General features: G+C 43.3%; 1 protein-coding gene across 2 annotated transcripts in view; it reads left to right on the top strand.

Moving 5' to 3' along the window:
- Window positions 1–12,129, top strand: part of COL4A6 (collagen type IV alpha 6 chain) — a 447,495-nt gene extending 435,366 nt beyond the window's left edge. For both annotated transcript variants that reach the window (XM_073547638.1, XM_073547637.1), the window contains 4 exons: window positions 3,403–3,519; window positions 5,220–5,411; window positions 5,554–5,840; window positions 9,490–12,129. In XM_073547638.1, coding sequence (XP_073403739.1) covers window positions 3,403–3,519; window positions 5,220–5,411; window positions 5,554–5,840; window positions 9,490–9,750 — 857 coding nt within the window. In that variant the 3' untranslated portion in view covers window positions 9,751–12,129. The remainder of the gene's footprint in view (window positions 1–3,402; window positions 3,520–5,219; window positions 5,412–5,553; window positions 5,841–9,489) is intronic.
- The last annotated feature ends 251 nt before the right edge of the window (window positions 12,130–12,380 follow it).

Here is a 12,380-nt window from a genome sequence, read left to right as displayed (position 1 = left end):
CACTATTCTTCCCCTCTCGTCCTCCCAAACAGATGCGCGGGCCCGGCCTTTCTACTGAGCCATCGATTTACTATGCCAGGACGGGGTCATTATTCTGGTCCCAGAAAATGAGAGGTTAGAAGGGTTCTACTCAAACTTATTTGTGGTTCCGAATAAGGACAGAACGGTGTGGCCCATTCTGGATCTGAAGCTCCTAAACAAGTTTGTCAAGGTCCAGCACTTCAGGATGGGAGTCTCTCCGCTGCGTCATCACTTCGATGGAGAAGGGTGAGTTCCTAGCATCCATCGACATCTGGGATGCTCACCTTCATATCCCGATTTTTCTCCCTCAGTCAAGGTTCCTGCTCTTCGCCGTCCGCGAGGAACATTTCCAGTTTACAGCCTTGCCCTTCGGCCTCGCCACCGCTCCCAGAGTGTTCACAAATTTCATGGCGGCCATCATGTCCAGTCTGCACTATTGGGGCGTGGTTGTTTTGCCATACTTAGAAGACCTCCTAATCAAGGGCCCGTCTTTCCAAACCTGCACTTTGGATACATTTTATCGCCTGGGCTGGCTGATAAACTTAAACAAATCTTCCCCCGTCCCAGCTCAGCGGATATCCTTTTTAGGGAATGACCCTGGACACCTCCCAAGGGTTAGTGATTCTCCCTCAAGACAAGCTTAGCCCTTCAACAGGGAGCCCGGGCACTTTGTCGCCCATTTCCTCACTCTATCCGATTCGGCATGGGGGTCCTGGGCAAGATGGTGGCAGCAATGGAAGCTGTCCCCTTCGCCCAGCTACACCTCTGTCCTCTGCAGCTTGTACTTCTGTCGGCCTGGGACAGGAACCCATTCTCCATCAACTGTCTATGCCGCTTGTCTCCGCGGGCATTCAGGTGGTGGACGTTCCCTCATCCAGGGGAAATCTTTTCTCCCAGTTCAATGGTTGGTGGTCACCACTGACACCAGTCTTCATAGCTGGGGGGCTGTCTTTCGTCATCACACTGCCCAGGGGTGCTGGTCGCCTCGGGAGTCACTTCTTCCAATCAATGTTCTGGAAATCCGGGCGATTTGATTGGTTTCATCACCTCCTGGCTGGTCACCCCATCCGAATACAATCGTACAACGCCACGGCTGTGGGGTATATCAACCATCAGGGGGCACCCACAGCAGGGTGGCAATGTGTGAAATGGCACACATTCTTCTCTGGGCCAAGATGACCCACTCATTCATCTCGGCGGTTCATATCCCGGGCATGGAAAACTGGGTGGCAGACTTCCTCAGGAGAGTGGTTACTTCATTCGGAGTTCTTCCAACAGATTTATTATCACTGGGGAACTCCGGACGTGGATCTGATGGCATCAAGACTAAACGCCAAGGTTCCCGAGTTCATAGGTCGGTCCCGGGATCCAGAGGCCATTAGGGGGATGCACTGGTCCTTCCGTCACGTCAATTTTGTCTTCCGAACATGTTTCTCCCACTTCCGAGGGTCATCAGGAAGATCAAGATGGAAGGGATGAAGGGATTCCAGTAATCCTAGTCGCTCTGGACTGGCAGCGCTAGGCGTGGTACGCGGAGTTGGTGCAGCTCGTTGTCGATGTTCCTTGGCGACTACCGGATCGACCAGATTTGCCACCCGAACTCAGGGGCCCTGTGTTTAATGGTCTGGCCGTTGGGTTAGGACCCAGGATTCAAACTGGGTTCTCCCGAGAAGTGGTTTCCACTATGATTAGCGCTAGGAAACCTCCATTGGAGCGCATTTATCACCCCACTTGGAAAGTGTTTTTCACATGGTGCAGGGAACACGATTGTTCTCTTGCCTTTTCCATACCGACTATTTTACAGTTCCTTCAGACTGTTCTGGACTCAGGCCTAGTGCTTAGTTCCCTCAAAGGCCAGATCTCAGCCTTATCAGTTTTGTTCCAACGCCGGATTGCTTCTAAGCTGCAGGTGAAGACCATCATTCAGGGGGTTTTCCATGTGGTATCCCCCTATAGAAGGCCATTGGATGCCTGGGACATTAACTTGGTCCTTGGTGTTCTACAGGAGGCTCCCTTTGAGCTGCTGCAGGATGTCTCTCTGATCCACCTTTCAGGGAAGGTCGCATTTCTTGTCGCCACAACATAAATCAGGCAGGTATCGGAGCTAGCCGCTCTTTCCTGTCGAGCTCCTTTTCTAATTTTTCACCAGGACAAGGTGGTTCTCAGGCCATCCCCCTCCTTCTTGCCCAAGGTGGTCTCTTCTTTTCACCTTAACGAAGACATTGTCCTGACCTCATTTTGCCCAACAACAATACACTGATTTGAGAGGGCTCTTCACACTCTGGATCTTGTGAGGGCTCTCAAAAGGTACGTCTCACGGACGGCGTTCTTCCATAAGACTGACTCCTTATTCGTTCTTCCTGAGGGTCACAGGAAAGGACTCGCTGCTTCAAAGTCCACAATAGCCAGGTGGCTTACCGTGTCAGAGGCAAGCCTATCCCAGCGGGGATTAAGGCGCACTCCACTTGTTCGGTGGGTGCCTCCTGAGCCATTCGGCACCAGGCGTTGGTGGAACAGGTTTGTAGGGCTGCGACTTGGTCCAGTCTGAACACCTTCTCGAAGCACTACAACATTCACCCTCAGGCTTCCACAGATGCGGGCCTGTGAAGACGTATCTTGCAGGCGGCGGTAGCGTATCTCTAGGCAGCTGGTGCATGGGGTTTGGTGTGTTTTGTCGGTTCCCCTCCCAGGGACTGTTTTTGGATATCCCATGGTCCCATGTCCCCCAATAAGGCAAAGGAGAAACAGGGATTTATGTATACTCACTGTAAAATCCTTTTCTCCGAGCCACTCATTGGGGGACACAGCACCCACCCTGTTGGCCTGACGGCTTGAGTATGTTCTTTGGTTTGACGTTTTTATACTCTCATATAATGTTCTTGATTTCCTACTGCTTTGTCACGAAACTGGTTTGGCTGGAGCCAGTTTGTGGGTGTATACTGCAGAGGAGGAGCTAATCTTTTTGTGTTTACTTAGTGTCAGCCTCCTAGTAGCAGCAGCATAACACCCATGGTCCTGTGGCTCGGAGAAAAGGATTTTACGGTGAGTACCCAAAAATCCCTGTATTTCCCCTACTGTATGTAACTCTACATTGTTGTATTTGATCTCACTAACTGTGAATATTTACACATCAGAAGGGGACATATTCGTTTCCAAGGCTCAATGCCTGGACTATGTTAAGTAGGGCCTGCAATTTTTTTAGTATGCCTTAAAGGGTCCACATTTCTCCTTTGAAATGGACCAATATCTGATTTAACGCTGCTTATAATATGGCCCAAATTATTATAAGCGTACAATATCTACCTGTTTTGCAGAGATCTTTTGTTTTTGTAATACCTTTTATATTTAGTATTTGTGTAAATTATTAATAACCTATTTCAGGTGGAAAAGGCTTTCCAGGCAGGCAAGGACAGAATGGTAGAAATGGCCCCCCAGGTCAGCCTGGCTTTGTTGGTGATCCCGGTGAGCCTGGTATCCCAGGGCCCTCAGGATTTGAAGGTAATAATTACCTTTGTTTGAAATATGTATTAAAAATTGAGGATATTTTTGTGGATGTCATTAATATTATAGTTTGTTTACTTGCTATATTTTTTGACAAATGTCCATTGATAGCTGTAACATCTGACATAGTTCATGTACATTTTGGGTACGGTGTACAGTAAGTGATCTGGTGGCAGCTGGAGAATTGCTCACCCCCACTCACCACTATACTGTAGTAATTAGTTTTTTTAAACCAGCACGGCTTAAAGTGGTTCGCTGCTTTAGACACTGCCGTTTATGTTCAACTGTTTTCATCTCTGAACCAATTTGGTTCTGAACAGTGTAATTCGATCATGTGCATTAGACCTGTCTTCTGATCACATGTATCATTATCATTAGATTAGTCTTGAAACCGGTAACCCATCGTTGAGGGAATCAAATGATAAAGCAGGTTAAACCCAACCTGTCCAATACAAGCTTTGGGCTCATTCTAATGTCAGTTTTTCTTGTACAACTGCTATGTGTGTTTTTTCACAGATATCAGTGGCACCTATGGTAGTGTCTGGGTTAGTGGACTTGTCCTACTTTTTATTCTCAGACCAAGTGGTCCACACAACCTCACGTAGACTTGTCTGAGCAAACACACTAATGCAACTCCGTGGGATCTTGAAAAAAAAATAAGACAGCTCTCTGATATTGTCCATCTTTCACAAACTGTTTGATATGAAGAGCTTGAGAGACCTCAATCTGTTTTTTTATACACCCTCCCCCCTCCAAAAAAACAAAAAACTCTGATGACAAACACTTGACAGTGACCATACTCTGATGGCACACTAAAAAAAACACTGGTGAAACTCTGAACGTTTTTTTTTTGTAAGAAAAAAATCACTAACGTCTGAATGAGAGCCCTTGCACAAATATGGAGCATGTACAATATATATTAGATCTCATACCTGTAATAATAATCATTTTATGGCTTCATGATCTCCAGAAGTGCTTTAAAATTGGTGGAAGCAATAAACATACACTACGGATCATAGAAATAAATGAACTACACCCATGGGATGAAAGGAGGAAGGACCCTAGTATTGAGTTGCATGCCATCTGATAGGAGTGGAAAGCTACCTGTCACTGATTCTGCCCCATGAGGCCGGTTTCACATTTGCGGTTGTGTCTGCGTTTCGTCCGCATCCATCCGCATGCGTCATTATCTTTTACATGGGGTACGCATGGACATGCGTTTGCATGTGTTCGTCTGCGGATATGTACCTATGCGTCGTTTCCAGGGGAGCGGCGTGGCACAGAAAACGCAACATGTTGCAATTTTGGGGGCGTCAAATATCCGCGGCCATACAAATGCGGACGCTTTCGGACGGAGTGCGTCAAAACAACGCATTACAGTCTGTGGGAACGCAGGCGTACGCAAACACATACGTACGCTTTGCGTTTGCATACACAAGAATTTACATAGACACGCCCATTGGGCATGGCTTGTGTACATTCAAAAATTTGCCGGGAAAATAGCATTTGCCAATCGTCCGCAAACGCATGATTGCGGTTGCGGACAGTACGCTGCGTACTCAACCGCAAATGTGAACCTAGCCTAAGTGGTGTCTCCCTTGGAGTTTGGTGTATGCAGAGGATAAGTGGTTACAGACAACCTGAATTGTATTAGGCCCGTGTGATCTAATGGTTTGTACATTTGTTGATGATGGCAGGGTCCCCAGGAAAGGAAGGCACCGTAGGATTACCAGGCATGCCTGGGCGGAGTGTGAGTGTTGGCTACACTTTAGTAAAACACAGTCAGGCTGAACAGATTCCACCATGTCCTGTTGGAATGAACAAGCTTTGGGATGGATACAGTCTGCTCTATGTAGAAGGACAAGAAAAGGCCCATAACCAAGACCTTGGTAAGTAACCTGCGAGATCTGAGGTGGAAGACGGGGAGATATCTACAGTTCAGTTATCTGATTATCAGTTGGTTAATGGGTTAATGATTTTGTGTTCGCTCATGGCTGTTGAATAATTATGTCCATTTCTCATTTTATTTAGGTCTTGCCGGGTCCTGCTTACCTCGATTTAGCACCATGCCTTTTATTTATTGCAACATCAATGAGGTTTGCTACTATGCTAGTAGGAATGATAAATCTTACTGGCTCTCCACTACGGCTCCTATTCCCATGATGCCAGTGGCCAGCACACAAATTAGAAACTACATCAGCCGTTGCTCTGTGTGCGAGGCCCCATCTCAAGCTGTGGCTGTTCATAGCCAAGACAACACAATCCCGCAATGCCCAGAGGGGTGGAGGAGCCTTTGGATAGGATACTCATTTCTTATGGTAATTTTTCCATTATTAATTTAAGCTTCCTGAAACAGAAGGTTTCTTATAAGTGTGTGCAAAATAATAATTTTTTTGTCGTGAAAAAAATATTTTTTTATTATCTGTATTGTGTCCAACGTCTATATATTTATTTTTTTTTACATCTGTGTGCTGTGCGCCCTCCATATATAAATAAATACTAAAGGTGAAGTACAGCTTTTTATTCTTAATAATTGTAATGGATCCATGAAAAATGCATGATATGCAGATGGTAACCGGAATATGACCCATTTTTTGTGCATCCATTAACATATGTGGCAATTGTATACTTGCAACCATGGGTCCCTATGTAAAAACATTTGTGTGATCTACCACAATGACTTGCATTGGTCAGTATGCTTATCTATATGGGATCCTACAACTCTCCGAGGATCATTAAAGAGCGAGATCTCAGTCTCTGTACAAACCCAGTCCTCCTGCGTCCTTTACTAAAGCAGTAACCGCTATAATAATGCTACAACTTGGTGACGGTTTAGAAACATATACAGCGTTACTAGGTTTGTACAGAGACTGAGATCTCGCTCTTTAGTAGTCCTCGGAGAGTTGTAGGATCCCATATAGATAAGCATACTGACCAATGCAAGTCATTGTGGTAGATCACACAAATGTTTTTACATACGAACCCATGGTTGCAAGTATACAATCTCGCTCTTTAACAGTGAGGAGAGACAGTGGAGTCCTAGAAAGTTAGGTCCTTTTCGAAGACATTAGGGTTTCCGAGGACCACTTTTTTTTTAAAAAAAAGTGATATTTAGAAAATTCTCGTCCGTGTCCAGTATGTGTGGTATTTTTTTTTTCCACAAATGCCACAGGTACCTATTATATTTCCATGTATTTACACTGACCACGTGTCCGTGCAGAGCACACAGAGACGTGTCCTTTTTTCCCCCCAGCAGCACGGCTGACAAGGGCCTATACAAGTCTATGGCTCCGAGAAAAACACTTAAACACGGATGCTGTCAGTGTGTTGTAACATCCCAAAGTATAGGAGAAGCTTTGTAATTTATCAATACTAGAAAAACACATGACACAGGGATGGAAAACACTGACACTGGTAACGGTTTTCACGTACCTGTTTTGCATTGAAGTGTGAAAGGAGCCATAGGCCAGGTTCACATAGCGTTAACCAGCCCTATCAACGCATAGCGTTGACGGGCTGCGTTGACACCATAGAATAACTCGATATGCGTTATGCTATACCGCTTGCGCTGATGAATAATCAGCACTAGCTGTGACGGATCCTCAGACGCTGCAGCCCTTAACGGCACATCGCGAACGTGTGCTGCTTTACGGCATATATCGCAATGTGCTATTTAATGGGAGGCTATGGCAGCGTTAACGGATTGCGTTAAATGGACTGCCATAGTGCAGTGGGAACCCGGCCTTAAAGGGGTTTTTCCCACAAAGTTTATTATTCCAAGATCTATTAATTAAAATTGAGATCCACAATTGGATGTGTATAAAAAAAAAGTTCCTGTGCTGAGATAATTTTATCAATGTCCCCTGCTATGTACTGTGTAATGGCTGTGTCTGACCGTACAGGAACATGGTCTGATCATACCACAGCTCCTGAGCAGGGGTGGAAGGAAAAGAAAGTATATGGACAGAACAGAATGGGATGACAGCTGATTCTTTGTGAGATAAAACATTTCCCTGCCTTTTAAACAATGTTTTACTTCAAAGAAAGAATCAGCTGTGATCCTCTGTTTTCCTGTCTGTATACTCTTTTCCTTCCTCCCCTGCTCATGTCACTGTACGGTCAGACACAGCCATTACACAGTACACAGCAGGGGACATTTATAAGATTATCTCACCACAGGAACATTTTATTTAAACACATCCAATTGTGGAAAGAGGGATTTTGGGTTCTTACCATAAAATCTCTTTCTTGGAGCCTTCATTGGGGGACACAGATTACCATGGGTGTATGCTGCTGCTGCTAGGAGGCTGACACTATGCAAAACAAGAAAATTAGCTCCTCCCCGGCAGCATACACCCACCGACAGGCACCAAGTACCTCAGTTGGTGAGAAAGCAGTAGGAGAAGCAGCCAAAAACTATGAACATATGTACCAACCCAACAAGGGACTCGAAGACCCAACACGGTACAATTTAAACAGGGAGGGTGCTGTGTCCCCCAATGAAGGCTCCAAGAAAGAGATTTTACGGTAAGAACCCAAAATCCCTCTTTCTTTATCGCCTTATTGGGGGACAGAGATTACCATGGGACGTTCCAAAGCAGTCTCGAGCGTGGGAACAGCCATAAAGGAACGAAAGAAGGGCTTAGGTCGGCCAATGTGCGACCGCCGCCTGCAGAACCTTCCTACCAAGAGCTGCATCGGACGAGGCCTGGGTATAAACCCTGTAGAACCTCGCAAAAAGTGTGCAAAGACGACCAGGTCGCAGCTCTGCAAAGTTGCAAGGCTGAAGCCTGGTGTCGCACAGCCCATGGTAATCTGTGTCCTCCAATAAGGCGATAAAGAAATTATTATTACTCCATGATGTATTGATTAAAATTAAAGGGGTTTTCCCACATACAAAAGTTAAGTCCAGAGTTCAGCCCCTGTACATAAGCACTCTAAAAACATCACTCTGTGACATTTAAAATCAAAATCCTGACAATAAAAGGTTTAATAATGTCTTAACTAGGGCACATCCATGAACTTAAAATGTATATGTAAAAAAACTTTACTCTAATTATTGATCAGCCTATGACAAGTTCTGAACATCCATTACCATATTTTGCTTCTTTTTCTGAGCATTGGGAATGGGAGCGGAGACGCTTCCTCCTCGCTGTTCAAAACAGCTTCTAAAACAACATGAATTAGGCTGATAAAACAGCATTTTCAGCATGATTTGTGAGAGTGAAGAGTGAAGGAAATAAAATAATGTAATGGAGTGTATTACAAATATTTATAACTTTTCAAAGTTTGATTTATAATTTAAATTAAAAAATAGTTACTCTTTAATGTCAGTTTCTAAAGCCATATTGAAAAGTGTGCAAAGCTGTAGCTACATATGAATACAGCCTTAGGCCGGGATCACCCTACCGTGTGTGATGCGAGAAACTCGCATGAGTCTCTCGCAATCAACACGGTAGGGTGCTCCCAGCCTTAGAGCAAAACACTTGATTCATTCTAAAAACACTTTTTATACTTTCTTCACTTGACATCATACCAGCTCTCTTTATTCATGTGACACAAGCAGATTCATGAAGCCATGGTAAACGCCTGTATACACTTACTACGAACAAAGCATGTTCCATTGTATATAACATTATGACGTATTGAGACGATTTAGCCTAAGATATAGCGCAGTGATTTTGTTTACCTCACAATCTGTATTACTTTTAATGATCAATGTTGGGGAATAACAGAAAACAATAACCAGTCCCATAATGATGTATGTAGGTATTAATCGGTAGCAGGAGTAGAATTAGGTAATGCATGTCTTTTATACGTAACTCCGTAACACAGGAATCAAGAAATCAGAGGGACTTTACAGATGTTCTATAATATCGATATCAGAATATTTATTTACATATTTAAGCTGGCCACTGTTTTCCTAAGGCTTACTCCGCTTCAATATCTTGCTGATTGTTTCCACAGCACACCGCTGCTGGTGCAGAAGGAGGTGGTCAGTCTCTGGTATCCCCTGGGTCATGCTTAGAAGATTTCCGGGCTACTCCTTTTATCGAATGCAATGGAGCTAGAGGAACTTGTCATTATTTTGCTAATAAGTACAGTTTCTGGCTGACCACAGTGGAAGAGAGGCAACAATTTGGTGGTGCTCCTCCTTTGGAAACGCTGAAATCTGGGCAGCTTCGAACCCGTGTGAGCCGTTGTCAGGTTTGCATGAAGAACTTGTAGCACAACTGCTTTTCCAAGAACTCAGTTTGTTTTCCATCCTCAGTCAATGTATAGAAACGGCATGGAAGCTGGCCAACCTAATCCACAGGCAACGGCCTCGGAGCTTGGAGCTGACAACAAGGCACTTTTAAGAATAGCAAGGATATCTGCTGTAAACTCATGAGTTTGAAGAATGAGTGAGAAGCTGTACAATGAAGTATGGACAGGCCATATTTTAGAAAGTAAATATTTTAAGAAAAATGGTGCTAACCTTTTATTTTGTCTTACATAAGTGTATTAGTCATGGCTACCTCAGAAAGTCCTCCTGTAAATTCAGATCTGCTACTATGTGGTGCTGTCGTATTAGGTACATGAATATGGCATTCTCTCATTCACAGCCACTTTTCCAAAGTATAATCTGTCCTCTTCACCCCAGAAGCCATTTCTAAGGATTCTCATCATGCATCTGTGATTACACCAAACATGACTTCCTTGGTTGTATGACTTTAATCAATTTGTCTTTCCCCTTGTCTTCCATTAAGTCAACATGACTTGTTACTGAGGATACTTGCACATCATTACTGTATCAGAAGGTTATTATCCTGCGTATAAGTCATAGTATCATTTTATAGTACTAGTAATTACATATTATTGATTAGTGTGCTCATTGCTGGCGCTTTATGGCTTGTTCACAGCATATTCATCCTGTAGTCACCTCCATTCTTATATGGTTACACAAATGTGTGAGCAAGAAAACAAATTATTATCTTCCATAAAGCCGAAGAAAACGGGATGAGTGCAAAACTTTGTTATAAAACCATGGTTTTATTCAATTTAAAAAGACAAAATATTTATATAGGTGAATGCATCACACAGACAAAAATATCAGAAAAAATACAGAAAATGAAATGAGGGCATGTGGGCTACCTGCATAGGGAGGATATTGTAAAGATGAAAAAGAAAACTGGAAACATAAAAGGGTGGCTGCTTGCATAGTACAGATGCACATGCGTTTTAACCAGTTTGTAGCCATGTTAACTCTTACAACGCCTGTGATTTCAAACGCAGGCGTGCGCATGTCCATGTGCATGCCTGCGTTCCCATAGACGGCAATGTGTTATTTTTGCGCATTCCGTGCGCTAGCGTGCGAATGTTTTTTTACGCCGTTGGACGGACCCAAAAATGCAACAGGTTGTGTCCGATGCTCCTAGGCGCACACTACAAAAAACGCATGTGCACGAAAACGGATACGAATGCGTGCAAACGCTAGACCATGAGCACGCCATGTTAAACAGAGGGGTGCAAGACGCATGCGCTGCGCTAAAAAACGCTAATGTGAAACCAGCCTTAATGCACACAACCATAAAAATCAGACAAGTGCTATCTGTCTTTTTGACAGATAGCACTCAACCCCATGTTAGTCTATCGGGGATTTTTTTTCCTCTTACAGAATCAATCAGAAGGGGTGGGGGGCAGTAAAAATGCAGCATGCACAATTATCAGATCATTCTTCCATTCATGTCTATAGATCAGTGGAAAGTTTAAAAAAATAAATAAATCAGACTGCACTCTGACATCAGAGTACGGTCCAATTTTCACTGACAGAATGGAGAATTTTATTTTTAATCTACTTGCCCGAGAAAATTGGATCACACCCAAAGTCTTGTCAGAGTGTGATCAGCATAAAAATTGATTCTCTCAGATGAAAGAAAATATGTCCTGTCAGCCTAGGCCTAACTTATACTCATCCTGTTTTCATTGGTATTTTTGTTGCTTTCTGGTGCTAGCTAAAGACTTTATACAATGGGCAAACGATGACTGGAGCGATCGTATAAATCATCACTGTTACAAATATATATATCTCTCTCTCTCTATATATATATATATATATATATATATATATATATATACATACATACATATATATATATATATATATATATATATATATATATATAGCCTGTATTGATGCTGCTCCTAAACAAAACCATCGTTGAATGTGGAGATTGGTTCCTTCCTAGATTTTTTTGACCACTAGATCCCCTTTCGGAGGTAGCCTTGGTGCGTATATTTTGTAATTATAAAGATTTTCACAGACACCCCTACACAAGCTAGAAATACCACAGTTAATATGTACATTCTAGATTATTATATTTGTCAAATAGCTTGTATTTTACGTTATAGGATTTTTATTCCAAAACTGTGTATTGTATTCCACTATAGCAGAGTTTTTCCTTTAGGTGCAATTCAACTTTCAGGACTACTGAGGTGAACCTCATATCACAAAAAGGTAACATCAATTACAGGAAAAATTTCTGTTGTGAGACATGTATAGAAAGATTTGGAGTGCACACAACCACTGTGTAAATTTTAAATAAAAATGATCCCTGATTAAAAGCAGTGTCCGTGATGCGCCATCCAATATATAACCAAAGTCAAGTCATGAGTTTACATACATCTTTGCCACATTCACAGAGACTCCATTTTTCACAATGTCTGACTAGAGATGAGCGAGTCTGACTATATTCATATGCAACAAATGATTCATATTTCCACCTTATCCTGATCCACCGCTGAGACTCCGCCACTGCTCCTGCTGGCATCATGCAGCCGATGCCAGATATCACGTGTGGAGCGGCGGCGGTTTGCAG

The sequence above is a fragment of the Dendrobates tinctorius genome, unplaced genomic scaffold (genome assembly GCF_039654945.1).
Source record: "Dendrobates tinctorius isolate UK_male_01 unplaced genomic scaffold, ASM3965494v1 ptg000154l, whole genome shotgun sequence".
In the NCBI taxonomy this organism is placed as follows: Eukaryota; Metazoa; Chordata; class Amphibia; order Anura; family Dendrobatidae; genus Dendrobates; species Dendrobates tinctorius.
Note: the sequence above shows the minus strand (reverse complement) of the source record. Positions and strands in the feature narration are given on the sequence as shown.